At 40.6% G+C, this 25,393-nt stretch overlaps 1 protein-coding gene across 1 annotated transcript in view; it reads right to left on the bottom strand.

The window, feature by feature from the left end:
- LOC136678134 (drebrin-like protein A) overlaps positions 1-25,393 on the bottom strand; it is a 53,327-nt gene that overhangs the window by 15,538 nt on the left and 12,396 nt on the right. The window contains exons 2-4 of the mRNA XM_066656013.1: positions 8,141-8,196; positions 7,535-7,647; positions 3,596-3,670 (exon numbers count right to left, since the gene is read on the bottom strand). Coding sequence (XP_066512110.1) covers positions 3,596-3,670; positions 7,535-7,647; positions 8,141-8,196 — 244 coding nt within the window. The remainder of the gene's footprint in view (positions 1-3,595; positions 3,671-7,534; positions 7,648-8,140; positions 8,197-25,393) is intronic.

Genomic DNA, 25,393 nt, shown 5'->3' with positions numbered 1-25,393 from the left:
AAAGCCATGGGAGACTATAGACTGTGTCAACACACTCGCAACAGCATTCACAGCTTGACTAACTGAGCTCTGAAATGAGGAATTTACTTAGGGCCACAATATCCTGGGACTGTCAACAGTGTGATCCAAGAAATTTGCTTTTTGGGAGCTGTTCTATAAGCTCCAAGCCAAAACAACAAACACACACAATATACGTATTTTAATAATGATTAGGCATCATTAAATGTTACACAGAGCATATGCCCAGGCGAGTTGCAGCACCATGCAGAGGAACTATGAGAAAATGAAATACCACATTTCCTACAACTTTGGTGCACCCAAGCCCAAGACCTCTTGTGTCTCTGTAATCATTTAACAACATTTAGTGACAGTCAATCACCTTTGATTGATTAATTTATTGATAAATAAAACAATTTTTTTTCTACAATGACACATTCCCGTTTTAGGACCACATGCTAAAATCTAAAAAAACATTTGAACTTCATGCTCCACCAGAGGGCTCTGTTAAAAAAGAAGAAAAGAGACCTAGATATCTCAGTTAGCCAATTAACCACTATCTACAGCTGAATAACTGGGTGGGTATGAATAAATTAATAATCAATTAATGACATGTAAAATCCATTATCAAATTCAAGTTTGACTGAGGTTCTAACACCACATCACTCTTTAACAATGGGCATTGAAGAAATACAATAGTTTAAGGGAAAAAAAACACCTCCAAATCAAAAAATGCTGCCAAAGGAAGTTGGTCTGTCCTGGTTTCAGATTTGTGTTTTTGCACAGCTCTGGTAATTAGATCTGTATCTCATTAAAGTGAACTGAACCTTTGCTGATTGGTTGTCTTTCCTGTTCACAATGTCCAGAACAGTTCACAATTCACATTATATGAAAAATTCCCCTATTCCTTCCTTCCTTCCATTCTTTCTATCATTCCTTTCAAAATGTGTGTGCATTGTTAGCACTGTGCCTGTCTGTGGCACTGCTCAGGGGCACCATTCGACAATAGAACAGAGAGGAGGAAGAGAGGATTTTAACTTGCCTGGCACCAAGAAACGGACAGTCACTCAACAGATATAGATAAAGGAAGGAAGCCAGCTGTAAGACAGAAACTTCGGCTAACAATAGAAAGTGTGGTTTTGCTTGTGGCAAAACACTTTTCAAATGACTCTATCAACAGCTAAAAGTGTTTCAGGAATTAACAGATGGGGCTATTTTGAGAGAATGACATGCAGAAGATCATGCCATGCCACTTTTGCATTTTGACTTGGTTCAAGAACCTGATTTCCCTTAGTTTCTAGACTATTCAAATATAGCCAAAGTACTGTCTTGTTATAATCAGATTTGGGCTAATTTTGTCATGCTACAGTTCTTTACAGTCACACAGGATCAAATACAAGATCCATAGCTAATTGGTTTATTCATTCATTCATATGTAACCCTTATCCAGTTCAGGGTCGCGGTGGGTCCAGAGCCTACCTGGAATCATTGGGGGCAAGGCAGGAATTCACCCCAGAGAGGGCGCCAGTCCATCACAGGGCAACACACACACACCTACGGACACTTGAGTCGCCAATCCACCTACCAACGTGTGTTCTTGGACTGTGGGAGGAAACTGGAGCTCCCGGAGGAAACTTACGTAGACACAGGGAGAACACACCACACTCCTCACAGACAGTCACCCGGAGGAAACCCACACAGACACAGGGAGAACACACCCCACTCCTCACAGACAGTCACCCGGAGGAAACCCACACAGACACAGGGAGAACACACCCCACTCCTCACAGACAGTCACCCGGAGGAAACCCACACAGACACAGGGAGAACACACCACACTCCTCACAGACAGTCGCCCGGAGCGGGAATCGAACCCACAACCTCCAGGTCCCTGGAGCTGTGTAACTGCGACACTAAACTGCTGCACAGACAAGTCTGTTCCAGACTTAACTCTAATTGCACATTCTTTACAGTCGGCTAATATGATGCCAATCATAAATTTCTCACACAAACACACACACACACACACACACACACCGGTAGGTTCACACACGAAGCAAACTTACTGCAACAAATAACACCCACACAATGACTATATTAAATGTCAGGGATCCATCATCACACTTCACACCCTCTTAGCTGGATGAATAGTCATTTTATCCCAGCAGCACATGAGAGCACTCTGCACAATGATTTCACTATCATTTCATGTCTCCTACTTCTTCCCTCTTTCACTGCAATGTTGACAGCACTTCTGTTCCACACCCGTAGGCTTGTGCCATCTGCATTAGACACGAAACAATACCAGTTTCCATCCAAACTAGTGACTCCAAGCAAGGGCCAGGCCCAACACTGCATTGCTTTTCTGAGTTTCGCATGTATAAATACAGTCCATCAGCACATCAACTGCCATAACATGAACTACAAAGGGAAATCTCATATAAAGGAGTGAGAAAAACAATGATATAGGTAAAGAAATCAATTTAAAAGTGTCTGAAAAAGACATTAAAAGATAATGAGAATAAGGTCCATGAGAACTTTGCAAAACAAGTTAGTTTAGAACCAGGGCCAAAACCTCAGTATCACTGAATGTGTTTGGGATTACTCTGGTTATGATAAACAGAAAACTTAACATCCTTCTAAGACTTTGCATGTCTGGAAATTTATCCCTGCAGATTACTCTGGAAAAACTGAAAACAAAGCTTGGCTTCTTCCAGCTCATGGTGTCTGGCTTTTGTATTCACAAGTGCAGCATCAAGACTGTAATTATTCATTTACACAGAAGAAAGCAAAGCAACAGAAAACCCACAGAGAGTCAGAACACTCCAGAAGGATACAAAATCAGGATGTATGAGAGAGAGAGAGAGAGAGAGAGAAACATATGCAAGAAAGAAGGAACGAACGAAAGAAATGGAAAAAAGACAGAGGGAAGGAGAGAGAGGGAAAATACATTACTACCCTGTTACTCATGCTTGTCCTGAATACTTCCAAATGCTGAGAGCGCAGTGAGCTGTAGCTGGCTCTCAGAGTGGATGGAGGGTGGTTGAAAAGTGGCACACAATCCAGATCCACACACTACAGTTACGCAATAGTACTGCAAACACAAACCTCACTTACTGTTAGAGCACTGTGTGTTTCCGGGCAACAAAGTCAGAGGCTACTTCAGAGCAGAAAATCTCATTGATAGATATTTAACCATTACCCCAAACATAGTTAAACAGCCAAGACCTCTTTCTCAGAATCAGAAGTTTTTATATAGTCGAATTCAGAAGACTGGGCATCCCTGGTCACATGACATTTTACTAATTAACTTTAAACTGTATATATACACACAATTATAAATCTCACATTGGGTCCTACTCCTTAAATAATATCCTGAGTACTTTCAAATACTATCTGACACTCACTCATTTCCTCATTCACATATTATTACTCATATTTTACATGTGAGAGAGCGTGACAGACTGTGTGTGTGTGAGAGAGAGAGTGTGTGTGTGTGAGTGAGAGAGAGAGAGAGAGAGAGAGAGATAGAGAGAGAGAGAGAGAGAGAGAGAGAGGGAGAGGGAGAAAGCGAATAAAAAAAATGGTAGTAGTTTACCTTGAAGAAGTTTTTAATAGCTGGAACATGACTTGCACATTCGTTCTGGCGAAACTCATCCACATCCTCTCCAACCTGTAAGTCCAAATAACATGGGTTAATTAAACATTTCATCAGAAATTACAGATTCAGAAAATTACAGGAAATGAAGGAGAAATCTGCTGATTTTTCTAAATTTGTGAGATCAGACAGTGGTGGTGATAGGAACCAGAAATCTGAACTTCGGTTATGAAATGAAAGAATACTGATTACTGAAATCCTCCCACAGTCCAAAAACACACGTTGGTAGGTGGATTGGCGACTCAAAAGTGTTCGTAGTTGTGAGTGTGTTAGTGAATGTGTGTGTGTGTGTGTGTGTGTGTGTGTCGCCCTGTGAAGGACTGGCGCCCGCTTGACTTGCACCCAGTGATTCTGGGTAGGCTCTGGACCCACAGCGACCTTGAACTGGATAAGCGGTTATAGACAATGAATGAATGAATTATTGAATTATTAGTGATTACTGAAAAAGAATAGTTCTACAATAGATTTTGACCTAAATGTACAACAGTGTATCTTCAAGTAGCTTTAAATTTAAAACGTTTAAAATGATTACCATAGTTTAAGACTCAGTGGACAGCACAATGATGTAGTGAAGGAGTGTCACTGCTGCACAGCTCAAGAGTTTTAGGGTCCTGAGTTTGATCATCTCAAAGTGTGAGAGTGCATCATTGACCATATGCGTGAGTGTGTGATGCCCTGGGATGTATAGCTGCCCTATCTAGGGTGGGCTCCTTGGGTGTGTCATTCTGCCACAGCCTTGATTAGGAAAATGTGGTTACGGAAGACAAACAAATAAATAAATGAACGAACGAATGAAAGAATGAAAGATTCACTGGTAATTTTGAAAAACAAACATAATGGCTACATTTGTCTGGTAGACATCGAAACCACTTGGTCCAGTCAAAACATCTAAAAATTTTGGAAAACCTGTGAAATTCTTCCCATGTAGCCCTTACCAAGGCCAGAAATTGGGACATACATTTATATTTTGCAATATGGCACTGAGTAATATGGCATGCAGAACTGAATAAACATCACTTTGCATATTCACAGGCATAGTACATACTGCAGACAACAGTTCCATTCAAACCTGTCCGACCTGCAACTGAACTGATTCTAACAAAAAGATGCTGGTATGACCTCGGTTAATGGGATAGTTTCAATAAACTGGAAATTCAACATAACTGTTAAGCCAAGGAGAAAACTTAAACAAATATTAAATTCTGAATTCACTCATTTTTTGGACTGTTTGAGTATCCATGGGTTGCAGGTGGCATTGCTGTGTAGACACAAACACGCAAAATAAAACTGTGATGTTTAAATGGTTTTATTGATACTTTCTATGAATTTAGTCCTCATTTAGACATTAAAATTGAACTATAAGTATAGATCCCTGGTCCATTTATCCACATCACGTCATAAACAGAACTCTGGTTGTTTATGTCACTCAGTAGAAGAGCTCGGGCCATATCCCCAATTGCACAATGCTCCTTGCATAGTACATATCACAACCAATAGCTCATACAGATTTGGTCAGAAGAGAAGTGAAATGCATTAGAATCCTAGAATTAGAGTTTTCCATCAGAACCAAAATTTTGAAATATGACAAAATAAATGAAATAAGTGCTACAAGCCATTTTCAAAAGATTGCAGCAAGGCATAATGTGCATAGTACCACAGTCAGATCTGTGTAACAAAAACTAACAAGAAAACAATCCCTTGTGTTTGGCTCCAGTGAAACGTACGGAGGATCAGACAGTCCGCTTGGTTTTAGAAGCCACTCTGAAAAACTAAAATGCTAATATGGCTAACAAGGAATAACAGTCTTTTCCTCCTCATTATGCAACACAGTGGGATCTTTTACCTCCTGCCTTTGCTTCTGAGGTGAGCTTTTGTGCTTCTGGGTGTAGTGAGACTCTCTATAGTGAAAGGAAAGGAGCTGTGTATCAGATAAATCTGTCCATTCTTCCTGTTTCATCTGTTTATATTTATATTTTATTGGGTCAGTTTTAGACAGAATTTTATTGGTCTCTGACTCAAAACTTAATGTTGCTATTTAAATTGTTTTAGCTGTAGCTTTAAGGTCAAACCATGATGCTGTTTCAGGTCACGGTGAGCTCTGACAGATAGTTCTCAGACTGTTTACATATGGACTGAAACTTCAGACCTGATTAAAGCTCTACTCTGTGTTTGAGTTCATCTGGATCATGAGAGGTTTCTAATTGCTCTGTGAACAAGTCACTAAAGCCACCCCTCCTTCTTCTCTGTATCGCCTGACTGGCTACAGATGCCACCTCTGACCTCAAGCACAACATTCCAGCTTCGTCGTCCTGGCAACTGGTGCTGGGGAGGTTACTGGGAAGGTTCCCAGCATGCTTTGCTGTGCATGGATTGGAGCTCCTTCGGATACGAGCTGTCTGGGGGTCAAAGCCCTTTTGTGGGACACGGCCATTGACACATCTCATCAACAGGAGCCTCACATACATCTCTTCTCAACACATGGCCATTACAAAGACCTCCTGCACCAACAGCAACCAATGAGAAGCCACCTTAAGCTCACTCCCCATCTAAGGAGCCAATAAGAGCGGACCATTGAAGTTTCACATTCAACAGAATGAAGCCAAAGTGACCTCATCCAAATGGAAATGTCAACAGAAGGGCTTTAATGCTGAGGCATACTGCCTTCACTACTTTGGAGCAAGTAAAGGTAGCTCCAAATCTACATTTAGAAAAGGGTTGTCATTAACACGTATCTGCTGATTACCTGGATGATTACACTATAAGAGCAAGAAGGTAGTAGAGCATTAATAATTAATTTAAGCATGCTAACGACATGAATACATATATTTTATTTGTTAGCTTCCTGCTTTTATAAAATTCTAGCGATGTTTTCCACTCTGCTTGAATTCTCAAATTTCTTTACAAAGCCCCAGTGTTTGCAAATGGGTAAAAAAACTGTGTCTCTGTCTGGTATGCTAATCTTTCCTTCTCTCTGCTAACGGCAGAAAAAAAGCATCTGGAAGTCTTTAGACAACAAAGAGACCTCCAAACATTGAAAAGCATGAACTGAGATGAGGATATTGCTCTATTTATGCTCCATAGATGAGTAATATTGACTTATTTTTGCTCTAGATTGAACTGACTCTAAAATGGGGAGAGTGCTAATTTGAAAGTTTGCATGAAAGTAAACAGAGACCAAGTTCTAAACAACTCAAAACGGAACAACTCAAGTAAAAAATTTGTTTCTTTGGTAATTTAAACAGTGAATACAAATTTACAGACAAGTTAAACCTCAGCCACGTGCATCCATCCATCCATTATCTGTAACTGCTTATCCAATTTAGGGTCGCGGGGGGTCCAGAGCCTACCTGGAATCATCGGGCGCAAGGCGGGAATACACCCTGGAGGGGACGCCAGTCCTTCACAGGGCCAGCCACGTACAATTAACAGTAATTTTTTTCCCCAAACATACTGTTCCATTGTAAATGACAGAGCTTCTGAACAGAAACAAATAAGAGAACCGTGTTTCCCCAAAATTGTAGACGTTGCCTGTGCGTCCCTTGTAAACATTCCTGATCATAACCTACAGAAGTGCCTCGAAAAAAATCATCTGGTTTAAAGACTATAACCATCCCATTTCAAATGACTTATTTTCAAGCTGGAAGTGGGAATGGTGTGGCTCTTTAAGGACAGAATGCTGACTGGTAAAAAGTTGGTAAAAAGTAATAGGAGAAAATGTTAAGGAAATGTCTAACCACTGCTGATTCATTGATACGGTAAATATTGGTGAGTGACACTGATTAATTCTGATAGCCCCACAGGCAGCAACAGCTAAATCTCCAGCTGGAAGATCTGGTACCACTAAGGTGATGTTTTTAATCTGGTTTCATTAGATCTTACCCAGCAGATCATGACTATCCGTGGCTGTCCTGACTCGGTCACGCCAACCCTGCAGAGGCCATACATGGGTTTGGCGGCATGAAACTTCTCTACCAATTCTGACAAGCCTCCAGCTAGAAATAAAGAGAGAGAGAGAGAGAGAGAGAGAGAGAGAGAGAGAGAGAGAGAGAAAGGAAAAGAGAGAGAAAGGAAAAGAGAGAGAGAGAGAGGGAGAGAGAGAGAGAGAGAGAGAAAGACAGAGAGAAAGAGAGAGAGAGAGAGAGAGAGAGAGAGAGAAAGAGAGAGAGAGAAAAAGAGAGAGAGAAAGGAAAAGAGAAAGAGAGCAAGAGAGAAAGAGAGAGAGAGAGAGAGAAAGAGAGAAAGGAAAAGAGAAAAAGAGAGAGAGAGAAAGGAAAAGAGAGAAAGAGAGAGAGAGAAAGAGAGTGAGAGAGAGAGAGAGAGAAAGAGAGAAAGGAAAAGAGAAAAAGAGAGAGAGAGAAAGGAAAAGAGAGAAAGAGAGAGAGAGAAAGAGAGGGAGGGAATGGTTAGTGATTAGAGCCATTTTGACTGCAAATAACATTTTTATACACAGAGAGCATGCTTTTTATATATAACTGGTGATCTTACCTCCAGAATCTGAGAGTTTCAGGTTGTTGGTGACACCATCATATGTAAATAATGCCCTGGAGAGAGAAGGAAAACAAATCAACCAATTAAACCAGTTATAAATATTTTATAAATTGTCTGATTAAATTTCACATTAATACTAAAGCGTTTGAAAAACTTATATTATACAGAAAACTTAACAGAACAAGGTTTCTAATTCATGTTTTACAGCCATTATACTGACACCCAGTGGCCTGGCTGCACTAAATGAGATATATAAAGCAAGGCCACCCTCATGTAGGGGAGCCCCTCTGTGGAGCATAATGTGGTTTATACAGGGACATTTTCAGAAATGCTGATGTCTTACAGTTTGCCTGTCTCTGGGTGAAATGCAAATAGCTCTTCTCTCTATATATAGTGAAGTACATAAGTCATTAAACTACAATGGACATGCAGCTAGCACTAAATTTCAGTTTCCCATACGTATATCATGACTTGTGTAGTGCACTTCATAGGGAGTATGGAGTGATTTGGATTAAAGCTCTGTGTTTCTCTCATACTTTGTGGTGTTTTGATGTCTCTATTAAATAGATACTACTGCCCCCGACTGGACTGACATGATAATGCAGCTGCATTCGTATTCGTCTGGACGGAGATTTTTTTTTTTTTCAAAAACGGAAAAGAGGAAAATCTAAATTTTTAAAAAAATAAACAGATTTGTGTGGACGTGTTTTCAGTGGAATAAACTATTACCAACAAAACAACGCTGATGATGGCCTTAGAAACTGTTAATATCAACAAGAACTTCAGTCTGGTAAGCATCACTGACTCTCCATGAAATAATGGTCCAGTAAGCATAACTAATGCCCCATCCTCACTAACGTCAGCCCCCTGGAATGTAGTGAGTGGGCAGGCAGCTGTGAACACCATATGCTTCTACATACACACACACACCCCACACTATCCTCAAAGTTTCTGACTGTTCCACACATTTGGGATTTAATCATGCATACCTAAGGTTAACCCCAACAAAACATCCATATCCCACAAAGTTATGGATAACTCAAATGTTCTCCTAGTATTCAGACGATTTTTCTTCTTTTAATAACCAGACATAATGGTACATATAAAAAGCTATTGCTGTTGTTTTTACCTAAATTACACACTCTTATATATTTTTATATGTGTACAGTGTGGCATTCAGTGTCAGAACCCACACAAGGACATCTGCTTGACATTTCTTACAGGGTCCTAATCACAGAAAGACACTGAGCGTCACTTATGTAATAATTCAACTGTAAATACGGTTTGTCACCTTATTCAATGTTGTGTCTAATTAAAAGAAATCACTCCTTTACAAGATCAGAGGTCCACCACCATATTTCCCAACGACCAGATCCCCTTCTGTTTGTTGCTTAAAAATTTCTGGCAACCCTTCTATTAATTAGCTGTGAGCTGAAGGCATCAAATTGCAGTTTTTGAAGACCTCGGGATCTCCTGTAACATTCTGATTATACTATCCTCAGTGCATTTGGGGACTAAATGTACTCACATCCCCTTCCAGGAATCCTTCTGTTTGATCCTTCTTAATTATTGCCCTGGAGTGGAGACGGTTACATTCAACCATGGAGCTATTTTTGTAACCCGTGCCGGATTTATGAAAGGCCTACAACTTTTTGTCTCCTTACATTTGTGGATCCTCTGATCTTGTCAATGTTGATGAATGAGTCCGAGTGTCACCTTGCATTCATACCCCAGTGAAACAGGAACTCAAGAGGGGCAAGTCATAATACAATATATATACAATTTTAATTCTATTAACAACCTGCTGCAACAAAAACAAGACAGAAATCAGATATAACAGAAGATATGGCCAGCTTCAGATTATAAAGTACAGTGGCACTCTCGGCCAAACCGCCTTGGTTTACTCCCCATAGCTTATATATGTGTTTCTTTGGGCAGTAGGTAGTAGTTAATGGGACCAAGCTTGTAAATCTCTTTTCGGTGCCTTTTTTTTGTTGGTTTCATGGCAGCGTTCTCACCGCTGCTGTCTGGCACTGAAGGAGAGCAAAGATTAAATACATCGAACATAAATTAATCATTCTGTTTGGGGATATAGCACTTTAGTAAATTGAAACACCAAGAAAATACTTGAACGGAAAGAAAAATTGCACCATTGCATCAATAGCCGTTTCTTACATTTAGTCCCAATTTAGTCCCAATTAATGCCTTTTATAAATGTATCAGCACTGTTAGATAATAATAAATAAAGTATAATAACAGCACAGGAAAATACAGTAGATATAATAATTATTAATAACAAATGCTAGGCTAGTCCCAGAAAAACTAATTAAACAGGGCCCTAACTGGAGGAGTGTGTCATATTTCATTTGGAATACATAATGAATGAACTAGACACGAGCATATCGTCATTGTTTTCCTATTGTCCACTAAGCCTGTGATCAGTGGACGCCTTCCAAACTATGACCCTTGCCTTTGACACAATGCCCAGACACAAACAAAACCAAAAGCCTTTAACACCACTCCTCTGACCACACACACACACAGCTTGTTGTCTGTTCCGTAAAGCACAGCAAAAAGAGCCACTGATCAGTTGGCAATTAGGCTGCAGTTACATCATTGTTCTAGATCCTTCCACCATAGACAAATGGGAAGATAATAAGTATATTAGGTTTCTGGTCGTGTGTGAAGCAGGTGGTATTTGGGAAATTGTAGCTTTTTTATCTTCTTATCTAGTCTTATCTTGGGCTGGGGACAGTTAAACAAGGACATAGTGTTGTCGATGTGACATTCCTTAAATCTGAATGCGAGTATGTGAGTAAGCTGTTTTTAGATGTGGCGCTTCACATCTAAAAACAACATTGTTGAAAATTTGACTTGAAAAACAACTCCTAAACAATGAGACCTTTGTTCTAATTACATTGAAATACGACATTCTGTAGTCAGTGTCACACCCAAAATAGTGAATCTACAGGGGTTGGACAATGAAACTGAATCACCTGGTTTTAGACCACAGTAATTTATTAGTATGGTGTAGGGCCTCCTTTTGCGGCCAATACAGCGTCAACTCGTCTTGGGAATGACATATACAAGTCCTGCACAGTGGTCGGAGGGATTTTAAGCCATTCTTCTTGCAGGATAGTGGCCAGGTCTCTACGTGATGCTGGTGGAGGAAAACGTTTCCTGACTCGCTCCTCCAAAACACCCCAAAGTGTCTCAATAATATTTAGATCTGGTGACTGTGCAGGCCATGGGAGATGTTCCACTTCACTTTCATGTTCATCAAACCAATCTTTCACCAGTCTTGCTTTGTGTATTGGTGCATTGTCGTCCTGATACACGGCACCGCCTTCAGGACACAATGTTTGAACCATTGGATGCACATGGTCTTACTGGTGCAATGTGCAATTAATGAAGATTGGACACCAGGCTGCTCCAATTTAGCCATGAAACCTCCCACACTACAATGACAGGTGTTTCAGCTTCATTGTCTAATGAAATTGTGTTGTTCAGAACTCTAAATACAAATAATGCTGCGTCTATGGAGTCATCGATATTTAAAGCTCTAGAATTCAACTTTCAAGGATACAAAGAAATCCCGTAAGACTAATGTTAAGGCAGTGACAACAGTATATAGCTATTACAACATGCACCATGCATTAAAACTAAGCAGAGGCTAGCTTTAATCTTTATGGGTGTTTATGTAAATCCTTTGTGAGTCTTACTCACATGACGGCAGAGGTCAGTGAAGTTTTAAATGCCATGAATCACAATCAATCCTGAAGAGAATGTCACGCTTGATATAGTAATATTAGCTGAGATGTAATTCATGCTAGGCTCTAACACGTGGCATGTGAACACCAGCTAATTGCTCTTTAATCCTTGGTAAATCTGGACCTCATTCTAGGCATGCTGTTCTAACTAACAGTGTGCCTTTGGGGGCTGCAGTGGTTCATCCAGGGGTCAGGCCAAAAGAGCCATGTTGTGATTAATGTACACTGACTAAGGCAACAGTACACATTTCTCTGACTGTTCTCCATGTCACGGTTCATTACTAAATTCACCAAAGTCTTTTGTTGCAGGGACCACACACATCCACAGACAGTGACGCTGCAAAGAAATACGTGCAAACATCAGCACGCTCACTGCTCTTATGCTTCTAAGGTGAACGTATTTTCTCAGAGATCATGCCTATGACTTTATCAAGGTTATGCATAGCTAATTTGAATGCACAGATAAAAGTCACATACATTCCTTTCAGGACCTTACAAACCCACTACAGCACAAAGCACTTTGAACTTAACCATCATCAGTGACACATGCAGAGGACATTCAATATCACTGAGATGAATCATCAAACATTGGTGCCTGACTTTCTTAAAGTTCTCATGGCTGATTGCCATCAAATCTTCACAGGCGTGATTCAGCGTATGATATAAAGCCTTCCCAGAAGGGTTACTGCATCAAAGGAAAGGACAAATAAAAAAAAAGGCTCACAATCCTCATCACAGCTTCCGGGATCATATATTGTTTGCCAGTCATCTCCTGATACCCACTTGCTTTCTGTTTATGATGTGGATTCAGTCACATTGTGGAAATGCAGTATGTTCTTCCGTGATGGTGGGATCTGGGATTGAGGACTGATGTTCTTTACATGTCCAAGTAAGTGCAACACAAACCTGAAGTCTGATCTAGAGCAAAAGAGTGATATTCAGAGATGCACGATATGAGACATATGGGATGCTGGTGATAGCTGATGTCATGTGCATATCTGTTTATTCAGAAACATAACATCTGGAAGATCACTGGCACCAGTATTACTGAGAAATGGAAGCAGTAAAAAAAGCACAATAACCAAGCATCATATCTGTCCAATGTTCAATTTTAAAGCAAACATCCACTAATACTGATAACACTGTCATTGTGCACCCCTGGTGACTTCAGAAGTTATAACTGAATGACTGAATGATGATGTTCATCCCAAAAACATCTATAATGGGGACCCTGAAATTTGCAGAGGAGTTTTTCTCCACCCTTTGCTTCACCAGGGGAGCGAGCTGCTGAGGATCAGATACAGCTGTGCAGGCCTGCTGAGGCCGGGCGTTTCCATGTCATTACCTCATCAGAGTTAAAGCTGGAAGACATTGTATAGAATGAACACACACACACACTGCACAGAGCTGACAGATGCTTGAGGGCCAGGATTAAATTTCTCTGGAGTCTGGGAGCCTGGAAGGTTGAGTGGAGCACTGAGAGAGCGAAGGGTGGACAGAGATGGAGCAGAAAGCATCAGCTGAAAGGAATGACCTGCCGTATACATGCGTTTGTGCATGCATGTGTTATTAATATCTGCATGATGAAGATGTGCATTTGCCTTTACTGAAGACCATCTGAATCCACTGTGCCTTGTGCTCATGTGGTGTCTACAGTGTCTTTTTCATGGTTTTAGTCTCTATGCACCATGTGGAACACTCTACAACTCTCTGTCATTCTATTTGACTTTTATAATTCAGTTGCAACAAGCTAAAAAGCATCATGGAACTTGTTTCTCTCTCTCTCTCTCTCTCTCTCTCTCTCTCTCTCTCTCTCTCTCTCTCTCTCTCTCTCTCTCTCTCTCTCTCTCCCTCCCCCCGCCTCTCTCTCTCTCTCTCACTCTCTCTCTCTCTCTCCCTCTCTCTGTCTCCCTCTCTCTGTCTCCCTCTCCCTCTCTCTCTTTCTCCCCCCCCTCTCTCTGTCTCCCTCTCTCTCTCTCTCTCTCTGTCTCCCTCTCTCTCTCTTTCTGCCCCCCCTCTCTCTCTGTCTCCCTCTCTCTCTCTTTCTGCCCCCCCCTCTCTCTGTCTCCCTCTCCCTCTCTCTCTGTCTCCCTCTCCCTCTCTCTCTCTTTCTCCCCCCCCCTCTCTCTCTCTCTCTCTCGTCACATTTATCATAAGTGCTTACCTAGAGATATATTTTGTTTTGTTGTCTTTAATTATTTTATGATGTTGTTGTTAACACATATAATCACTGTCTTAATGGTTTGTATCTCCAAAATTATAGTATTAATCTCATGTTAGTTTCTGTGTATTCTTCATTTACATTAAGACTAAAAGAAGCTGAAAGAAAAACAGCGAAGTGATTATTTTTTTTCAGCTGCTCGTCAGTAGGAAACCTGGAGGTGGTGGAGCTCTAGATCGGACGGCATATGGGGCAGGAGATGGAGGTCGTCTGGCCGAACAGTGGCCCACACCTCCTCTCTTCACACATGCACACAGAGCTTTCCTGTGTGGTGGGCTTGATGAGAAAAACACAGAAGCTCCTGTTTCGCAGGAGCCTCCCCCAAGCCGTCCAGCTATGAGCTCACACAGAAAAGCCAGGGAGAAAAAAGAGGAACACATGCAGGCCATAAGCAAATGAGAGAGAGAAAGCAGCAGCCGACAGGAAGCGGGGTAACCAAGTAGAGGGAAGACAAAAATGTAATGAAGAGGACAATGTGGGAGCTTAATGACTGGTTTTATGATTTGTGGCATGGTGTAAATCTTTGTTGTGGAGGGTGCATTCAATTTGAAAAGACCATTAAACCGTACAATTAAAGGGGTATTTTCGCAAAAAACAAAAAAATAAAAACGCCACCCGCCCCCACAAGCACAAATGTAGCTAATCACTCAGAGCACTAATTCTGCCCAAGGACGGCTTATTTTAGCTACAATGCTAATGTAGCTAAGATGTCTTGGAAGAATATACCGTTCAAAATAGCACTGTGAAAAAACACATGCTGAAGTCATTGTACTGTTGCTTCAAGTTGTTAATTAGCCTTAAATAGTCTTATGTTGTTTTGACTTTAAAACGTTTCAAGACACTGTAATCTAAGAAAATGGTACCTCGCGTTGCTAAATTTTGAAGCTAGCATATTGTAATTTTTGCAGCAAATTATTATAACAAGTATTTACATTCAATTATACACGTGTGTATCGTATACTGCAGGAAATATGATACACAGAGTAAGCCAGTGATTTTCTAATGCATTCTACTCCAAATGATATGTGTCCTGCATCAAGATGTTTTCTTCCTTGCTTAAGTCTGTCCTCTTAGAACTGTTCGTAAAATCTTGCATGAAATAGTATACTACCATCATTGATATGTGATAATCTTGTTTTATCACACTCCCACATCAGCAGGGACAACAAGCATGGTTCGAACCTTATCTGAACATTTTTTAAGGCACTTCAAAAGCAATAAACAGGATGAAACAGAGGATATTGTGTTATATGGTCGAATGATTGGATATTGGAACATCTGATGTGTTCTGAAATCAAAAGTATTTGATTGTGACCTCATGTGCACCAGTCAAACACATTCTCCACATGAAAGAACAATATTCTTTATTGGAAATTACAGCAAATGACCAGTCAAACAATTGTCTACCTGACTTGATCTAAACATCCCGTGGATCATGAAGAAGACACTGACAGCAGACGTGACTGATCCCTTTCTCTAGATATAATGACGTGATAAATTACTGCACACGAGCCAAAATGTATCCTCCTTGGCATCCGATGTCTCAACACTGATCATAACGAGACATCGCTCAAGACACATTGCCGTCCATTCCTTGTTTAATGAGGTTGGCTACAAAGCAAGACTAAAAGGTTATGTTGTATTCCTCTTCGCCCAGAGCCCCCCTCCGGTCATCTTTCAGCATCAGCCTCTGGATCCTGTCTCAGAGCAGTTGTAAATTAGCGTCCGCTTGCCATGGTGCTGACCTGGGGCTCTGGCTGCTATTTATAGGAGTCTATCCCAACACACAACTCAGAGACATAGCATTCTGCACCACTCATTTCCTCTTTTCCTGACCATTAGGCCAAAAATGGGCAAAACAGTCACCCCCCTCCACTGTAGGCTTGTTTTTCACACAAGCTCCTTGTGTCTCTGGTAGACTAGGTTGTTTTACTGAATGTTTTTTTTTTTTTTTTTTTTTTTTGCATAAAAGCACATTACCACACTTCCAGAAATCATCCAACTCATCCTGGACATCAACACTGTGCGGTGCAGAAAGCTGGAAAACAGCTGCCTCAAATACTCTGAATCAAATTCTGCTGATTCAGCACCTGTCATAAAAAAGAAAGGAAGGGTTTGCCCCCGCTTAGACCAACATGTAGAGAGGAAACATGGGTATTTCGCCAGGTAGCTTTTAAAACTGTCCAGGCATGAAGCATGAGTCTAGACTCTTGAGGAAGGTTTACCCAAGCACCTGAAATATCTCACAGCTCAAGAAAACAAATTCTTTAACACCCCATGGTTTTGACAGAGCTGTCTCAGCGTCTTGATTTTTGCCATATTTCTTTGTGGCTCATTGTGTCCTTTCTTGACCAGACATGAGCGTTAAAAGCAGTGCCCAGTTTTGACAACACTGCAGGTCAATGGGGTAAGATCATTAGGAGATGAAAGGGGGCAGTGACTGGAAGTGTTTATAAGAAAGCTGTTCCTAGTCCATTAAGGCAAATTATATGAGCTTAGTTGGGACCTGGGAACAGGGTGTGGGGCATGGCCTTGTTTTAACCAAATCCAGCCTAGTACCCTGCAGAACAAGGTTCATAATCCCTAACAGGCACAACACTGCCTTTAATAATGAGGCAAAAGTGCAGAAAAAAAGAAGCTGCTAAAGCTTGCAACAGTATGTTTGCGAGATATAGTCCCTGCCTAGGGCATGTCTCTATAGTAATTCCAATAACTGCTAATAACACTGCATCGCACACTGAACCCAAGATTATGGTGCAATCATGTCAGAGTGAATGAGAGTGCTATTCTTCTTGCCTAATATGGTATACAGCATGCCAATCCTTGAACCAACAAATAAAAGCATTACAGATGGAGTGTTCTCCAAAAACATCTCCTTTTCTGAGAAACAAGACCTCCTGAAGTATGGGGATCATAATAGCCTTTGCATGGTTGGGTGAAATCCCTTGACTTGAGCTTCGCTTCTGGCTACGTCCCCAGGAAGGCTGGCAGGACTGTCCTCCTTCCCAACTTTGTTCATGGAGCTCAGCTTCACGGCAGAGACAGGACTTTCTAATAACCTTAGCAGAGGCTGCTAAACAATTATGAGCGCATTGCCATCTGGCTCAGTAACCTTGTCCTGCCGAATGCAGCATGCCAAGTGCTATTCATTTGGGTGTATGCAGGCTTGGAGAAAAAGAAGTGAGCCTCTACAATTCACTAAATTACTTCCACAGCCAAGAAGAATGAAATAGCACTCAAACCCTCTGACCTACGTCTAATGAAGAGGTATAAAACACAACACAGGATCCGCCTTTGCCGTTCCTATCAACTTTATTGTACCTAAGACTTGCTGGTCATGGCAAACTTGGTGGTCCAGTCTGGTTTTTACAGTTAATCTTCACATCTATATGGCTATACTGGCCTAAATTTGTTTGTCCTTGTAGGGGAGACATCTCCCCTGGGTGGCAATTGTGTTAAAATAGCAGCTATTTGAAGAGCATAAAAGAAAAGAATGGGGTCCGAGGCTTCCTGTGAGGGGGGTTTCTGCTGGATCACAAAAGACAAAGAGTACCCTGACAGAGGAGATGTAATGGGAGCAAGCTGCAAGATTGGGAACAGAGAAGAGAGGCTGGGTGTGGGAGACTGGAACAAGGAACCAGCAAGATGAGTTGATGACATGCAAAGAGTGTGACAGTGGCAAAACAAATGGGCAAAGAGGGAAAAAAAAGGAAGGAAATGGGACAAGGAACATCAAGACCGGCAAAAAAAGGAGGGGGTCAGTAGGTCCAGCCCTCGACAATCAAACCAGACCAAGTCAGAAGGAAAGCTCAAGAGATGGGGAGGGAAATGGAGCTGGAATTTGGTATGAAGGGATGAAAAGTTTGAGCCAAGCCAAATAAGCTTAATATAACAGACAGGAAGCGAGATGAGAAATGAGCTGGAGATGAGGAATTAATGCAGTCCACTGAAGGACCAACAGCATGCACCTCAAAGACATGAACCTCAAACTGTCCGTTTCTGTAACACCCAAAAGTGAATAAATAAAATGAAGTGATGTAACCAAACAGGGCAAAGTCACAAATCTAACAGTTCCAGCCCTTCAGCTTTGAGAGCCAATGATTGAGAAACCATATCAACAATGACAAATCGATCCTTTGTGTTATGCCAAAACACAAGGCAGAGTGGCAAAGGTGTGGAAGCAGACTGTAGTTTAAACTCGTTTACACACTTAGTGTTCTGTTACAGCGAGAAGAACAAGACCTGAGCTATGTGACGAAAGGAGAGGAAGTCTACAGTTACATATATTGATTAAAGTCTGCATAGTGTCACAACACACAATGAAACCTGAAACGCTAATGTGTAACCTGCCTATCACATGTAACACAATACGTTCATAGTTGTTTGAGCCAGAAAGTGTTACACTAAAGTTTTTGAGTAATATTTCTGTAAAACAGAAACACCACTTTATTTTTGGGTCAACAAGCCAAGTTCAAAAGGCTAGTTTACTTAAGGGTGGGCTATATTGACAATATGAGGACAATGTAGGAGTATGTTCTTCCTCTGAGACACATGATATCAACCACCACCTTCTTCTCCCACCATCACTAATATAATCTCACTTAAACACACTAGGGTTAGGGTTAGGAGAGTGCCAGCCGCCCAGGTCTGTCACACCAGCTGACAGACGTCAGTACTGGCTGACATCGCACTGTGTGATGAGGGGAAGGTGCCTTATATCGTCTCCATTTATCTTGTTACTATTTCTTCTTCTTTAAATTCTTTAAAATTCTTGAGGTAGTAATGTCCCCAGAATATTTTCAGGACACAAAACACAGATAACAGATTGCTGATCTATGGTAAGAAAATGGTTAGAGCTGAGTTTTTAGGGAGGTAATCAAAATGAGTTACATGGTTTCAGTCACATGAACCAACAGAAAAATATGGGGCATTGTAGAGGTGAAGTATAACACTATTGGTGCTTTTCCACCACATGGGTCTGGCTCTACACGGATCGGCATGCTTAAAGCTTGTCACTTTTCCACTGGCCGGGCTCCCTCAAAAAACAGAGATAGTGACATTACAAAATCCCACCTCTAGGAATTGCTGGCGTTAAAAACCACAACAACAACGGCGGTAAGTTAGGCGCTGTTTACTCATCATATATTGGCGTGTTGTTTTTGTTTTTGGACTGAACATGGCTCCATGCCCCAATTCTCACAGATCAGTTTTACTTGTTGCACGTTTGGCCTTCACTGGAAATTTTCGTCGGCCATCAGCCCAAGGAGCTTATAAACCTCTTCAAAACACCTTGAGGTAAAGTTACAAGCTGCCGCTTTGATAAAAATAAATGTGAAAGCTGCTGTAATTTAAGAGATTTAGCTAGAGACTGTTTGTGCTCTTTGATTTGGATGAGCTCTGCATTTCGTGGTGAGATACATCGCTCTGGCCAATCAGTGCTCTGCAAGGTTTACAGGTCACCATTTAGTACCTACTCGGCTCGGCTGGAACCCGTAGCATTCTGGGACTGAAAATTTACCCGGTTACGGGGACCTGGTACCAGATTTGGCCAGTGGAAAAGCAAAAGAGCTGTGCTGTGTTGAGCAGAGTCATGTAGGTTCCATGCAGTGGAAAAGCAGCATATGTCTGATCAGAGTTATTGTTCTAATTACCTGTCCAAACCATAATTTCTGGCTTGTTGTTTTATGGTTATTATCTACTTAAGTGAGATTTCTTCAACTATATTTAAACCCCTTTTAACTTTGAATCCCAACTCCCTGCTGAAAGAGTGAGACACTTATTTCTCCAATTAAAAAAGCTGCAAGGAACTACCATAATTACCGTTCTTTTCAAGCAGTTTCTCCTTGCAAAGGCCAGAGAGTTACAAAGCAACCATTTACTCAGAACCTCCCCCAGCTTGCTCTCTCTAAACAGACGGTGATGAGAGTTTGAGCCCCCAAGCCATCAGTTTTCTGTTGCTCCACAGACTTCCTTCATCATTGTGTAGAAAGAGTGGGTGCCTCCACTATGGCAACGAAAACTACAGCCATTGATTTAAGGCTAGCGTCTATTCTTAATTACAATTTCTAAAGTGCAATGTAAACAAGACAAACCCTGTAAGCTTCAACAGCCTGAATGCGCGGAGATGAATGCTCAACAGGTCAAGAGCCTTAAAGCATCGCAAAGTGTAGCTGTACAAATATGTGCAGCCAGTAAGAGTTCCCGATGGAAAGGCCCTGAAAATATGGTTCCCCTGACTTGCTTCAACATTTGCCGATAAGTCTGGGGCCTTCAATGTTATACACTCTGTGGATTATGACGGACTGGGTGGCTACTGGGCCTCTCCAAGGGAAGACTCCTCCAGGACCACTCTGGCATTTCCTGTAGAAAATGTCCCACATAACTCCCACAACACAGACGCCACTCATCTACACACAATCTGATACATTAAACATATTCGTGTACATTCTGGTCTCTCAACTGTATTACATATTGCATACTAAGAATTGGGTATGTCTCTCCTTTCCTCACAATCATGCAGAGGCTAATACAGTATTCAATCCATAAAACCTCACTCAGATGACTGTTGTGGTACAATAGCAGTAGGCAAGTAGACACAGCTTCATCAAATGCTAAAGCTAACTGTAGGCTTCCATTACTAATTCCATTACTAAGTACATCATACATCTTCCTTTTTTTTTGGCAGCTCACACCCCGTTGGTCCTTTGCAATCTGTCTGTTCAAACTGGCACAGGTTTGTTTTATAGGCCTGTCCTGACCTAAACTAACCTAACCCCCCATTTATTCAGGCTTAGGAACAGCACTGTGAGTGTACGGGCACCTCCAGTGGCTGAGACACCTCACACACTCACATATGGGTAATTGGACTTAGCAGATCGATGTATCATGCAACATTTTGGAACATGTTTGACACATGGTCAATAAACCTAACCCCTCACAGACAGTGACCTGAGGGGTGGATCGAACACAGGACCTCGAGACCCTGGAGGTGGGTGGCAGCTATACTACCTGCACTGCCACAGCGCCATCTAAGCTTCAGAAGATAATTAATGCTGCAAATTTCTGACACCAAACATAACTTGGTAGATTAACCCCTTATGTGTTAAAAGAAATATTGTGTGAATTAATTTTGTTGCCAAGTAATCGCCTTAAACCCAGGCTTTGCCCAACATTTCTTTTGCTTTATCATCAGGGTACACATATATCCTCATGCTTAGGCTTTCTATGTGATTCTTCTTTTTGTAAACTTGCATTTTACCTGATCCCTGTATGTTATAAAAAAACAAAATCACTTATAGGTATGTAGTATTTTGTTACCTATCATTACCACCTGGCTTATTATTTTACAAACTGAACAAGAACTCACTTGTTTTCATTCCTTCACTTTTTTCCCATCTAAATCATTGTTACACAAGCATTTTCTGAATCACACAGCTCAAGACATCAGCCACACCCTGGGGTCAAAGTAGGACAGACACATCTGTGCATTACGAAACAAAATACCTTAAATCGTTTACCTGATGGGCCATATGTTAAGATTACATTCCCATTTCCAGTGGATTCTCAAGCCAAGACTAGAGCAAGTGGGAGATGATCTCATGAAAAGCATATAATTAATATCTCAGTAATTATTATCTCTTAAACATAGAGGAACAATAAACTGCAGGAATTTAACAGCTCTGTTGGCCTATGTTCAAGGACCACTCCAATGGAGCTAAAAAAAAAATCAAAACAAGGCAAGGGCTTCCAAGTTTCAGCAGGTCTGAGATACTTATCCCCATCAATCATCTCATCACCTCTGACAACAACCACCCTAATGTTTAGGGATATTCATTTATGTTTTCACCAAAGGCTTTCCAGAGACACTTGCATGTTTGGGCAGCTTAACAAGACTTTAAGATTAAGGTCCATCTGGCCGGTCATTAACCCCTCCTCTGATGATGTATGAGCTTGATCATTACTTTCACTAATAAGCAGCGGCCTGTTGTAAGTGCTGTTTTGCCAACTTAGAGTTAAAATATTTAAGAGCAGACATTAAATGGCCAAAAATTAGTGAAGTCAGGTTCTGATGCTGGTTGATTAGTTATAGATCCCAAACAATCCAGCTCTCCCAAAAGGTAATGGATCGTACTCCAACACTCTAAAGACCACAGTGAAATTTTCAGACACTTGTCTTTGCTGGTTTATTTCACTTTTGTTAAAATAAACTGTCCGTTTTACTTCTTGTTGGAACATTTTTAATGCTTCTATAAGGGTCTGAATTTAGGTCTGAAACACAGCAGGCTTGGTGCCAAATCCCCCTCAGTCCTGTGGAGCTAAAACACTGAGGTCAGTTTGCAGTAGGTCAATGGATGCTGGGTGACCCCTCAGCGTCCCTGTGTGTGCTAAAGAATGCAAACTGTTTGTTGTTACAATCTTTCATCGGCTCGTCTCATGTCTGTGATGATTAAAGAGTTCAGTTCTCAACAGAGCCAGACTGCAGTTTGCTAAACACACACAACACAACAGACTTTCAAAGAGTGGCCTCAGCTGCTCCTCAGCCACAACTAGTAAACCATACTGACCCTCCTAGCAGGTCCCAGGAGATACTGACCGTCCAGATTTTGGGGAGACCTTGCTTTGAAAACTAGTTCCTAAAAAACTAGCATGTAATCTTGGTTTTGTGTTAGAGTGGGAATAATTTCAATAACATGTCAGCACTCAAAACTCTCAGCCGAATAAACCACATTTAAAAGATGAGTTTGTCACCAAATGTAGTTGATTGGCCTAGACATGTTTGGCGTTTAAATTTTATTTCTTAAGTTTAGAGCTAGAGCTAAGATGCTATTGTTGCTAACAAACATTGGAAGTTAGTCACCCCAGCAGCCTTTGTGAATGCATGTCCACAAACACCCATCAACTGACTCAGACGGAATACAGGTCTTAAATAAAGCAGAACATACAAACTCAGTGTGAGCTATAAATCAAAAATAAACCTTCACAGTGTAGTTGAAAAATGAGACATTATGAATTAGCTAGATACATATTTTTTTAGCACCATTTACGTAAGTTAATGTTGTGAATAGGTTCTAATTTTAACTTAAATGTCTAAATAAGATCAGTGTGTGCAGGTTTACCATTTTAGCAAGTATATATTAAGGCTATTTGGGTTACTTTTGATTGTTGGTGTTTGTTAGCAATGTTAGCAAAGCATTAGAATTACAGACACAAAAAACATATACCATCGTTTTTTGATAAATTATTAAATTATATATGTGTCTGAAAGTGCTTTTTGTTCTGATGAAATGGAAGAACACTGGATTCAATCACTTAAACAAAGCTGCTTCTAATTTCACAAGAAACTGAACAGTGACCACTGTGGCCACTCTGAGGGGCCAGTTCAAAGCAGGAGAGAGGAAATCTGCAAACAGCATGTAGTCTGCTCACAACAGCCTGAGAGGCGGATATCAGCGGCGTGGCCCTTTACAGATCACAAACACATACGGATCTGTTTGGGGTGAGGGGGCTGGATTTTGTTCATGGGACACAAACAACCTGACCTCTAAAGGTATGTCATCCATCTGGTCATTCAACAATGTGTGACCAACTCTAATGTGCACGTGTTTTCTATGGCAGCATGTGGAAATAATGTAAAAAAGAAGAAATCATTATGTTTGCTTGACACTTAAATTTCCAGACGGAGTTAAAACTATGAACATTTCTAGCCCATAAGAGATGTGTTGGTCTTCCTGATACAAAAGAGGCCTTTGAAGAAAACAATTCCATTTAATTCTCATTTAAATAAACCATGGTGGGACAGCAAAGTAACATAACAAAGCTGTCCTCCACCTGGCAGATGTGTGTTCTGTTCCATGCTCTGGCAATGACCATAATTCATTAGACACACCTCCTTACACTACATTCACCCATCTGTAACACAGTTCAAATTGCATGACACTCCAGATAAAAGTCCAAAGTGCCATAAATTTCAATAAAAATGAAACCGATTGAAGAATGGCATCATAAACTTGTACCCCTCATTCAGAAGAAGTGAAAGATATTGTCATGTTAACTAAATTCACTAAACATCCCAACAACAGACATCCCTTAGCCAGAAGAGTCCAGGCCATCTGTGGAGCACGTTGTGGCTGAGTATACAACACACTGTATTGTCTATGACTCACGCCTCTGTTCATGCAGCTCGTGGAACTGAGTGTAGGAGTCTTAAAGGAGTTTTTCCACCTAAAATGAGGCAAGTCAGTTCCCAGCTATTAAAGGAATTCATTGGTAAATGACCAACAAGGAAAACTGTAGCACAGTAAACAGCTGACAAGAGTGTAATAACACCTACTAATGCTCATTTTATATACACATTATACATATATATATATATTATATATATAAACATATACATATATATATATATATATATATATATATATATATGTGCAAATGTTACAAAATTAATAATTGTATGTCTGTTAAAAAAAAAACATAATGAAGGCTCTTGAGTTTCTGCATGAAAAATGATATGTGACAATCCGACTTTTTAAATGAACTGTGGCAGATTCTCCAAGACGCTCAGTAAAACTAACATGTAATATCATTATAAAACTGTACAAACTTTACCTAGGACTAATATTAAATAAAAGAAAAAGCAAATGGTCGTCACATATAACACTGACTTTCTTTCGTTTATTAATGTTTACTGCACATTGTTGTCTTTTTCTTTCAATAAATAATCCATCCATCCATTATCTGTAACCCTTATCCAGTTCAGGGTCGCAGTGGGTCCAGAGCCTACCTGGAATCATTGGGCGCAAGGCGGGAATACACCCTGGAGGGGGCGCCAGTCCTTCACAGGGCAACACGCTCTCACACATTCACACCTACGGACACTTTTGAGTCTCAATAAAAAATGATTTCCATTATTTTATAAGTCATCTTTACTTTCCAATATTTGCACGTGCCAAATACTCTGCACAGAGTTGCAACTAATTTTTCATTATATATTTATTTTATTTTGATAACTCTGTTCATGTACAAATGGGATTTTAAAAATGGAACCAAAAAGGATTTTGCAAATGATCAGTTCTGAGAATCCGCCAATGACCCTATTAGCACATTTAAATGTATATAATTATTTTGTATAAATGGTGCATAAGTCTAAATTTATTGTTGGCTTACCAAAAAGCATGACTGATTTATATCCCTTTTCATGTGTTTTCTTGTTAAAAATGATTAACATATCAGTTAAATACAACAGCACTAAAAGATCAC

This window comes from Hoplias malabaricus, chromosome Y, assembly GCF_029633855.1.
Source record: "Hoplias malabaricus isolate fHopMal1 chromosome Y, fHopMal1.hap1, whole genome shotgun sequence".
Taxonomy (NCBI): domain Eukaryota; kingdom Metazoa; phylum Chordata; class Actinopteri; order Characiformes; family Erythrinidae; genus Hoplias; species Hoplias malabaricus.
This window is presented reverse-complemented; position numbering and strand designations above follow the sequence as displayed.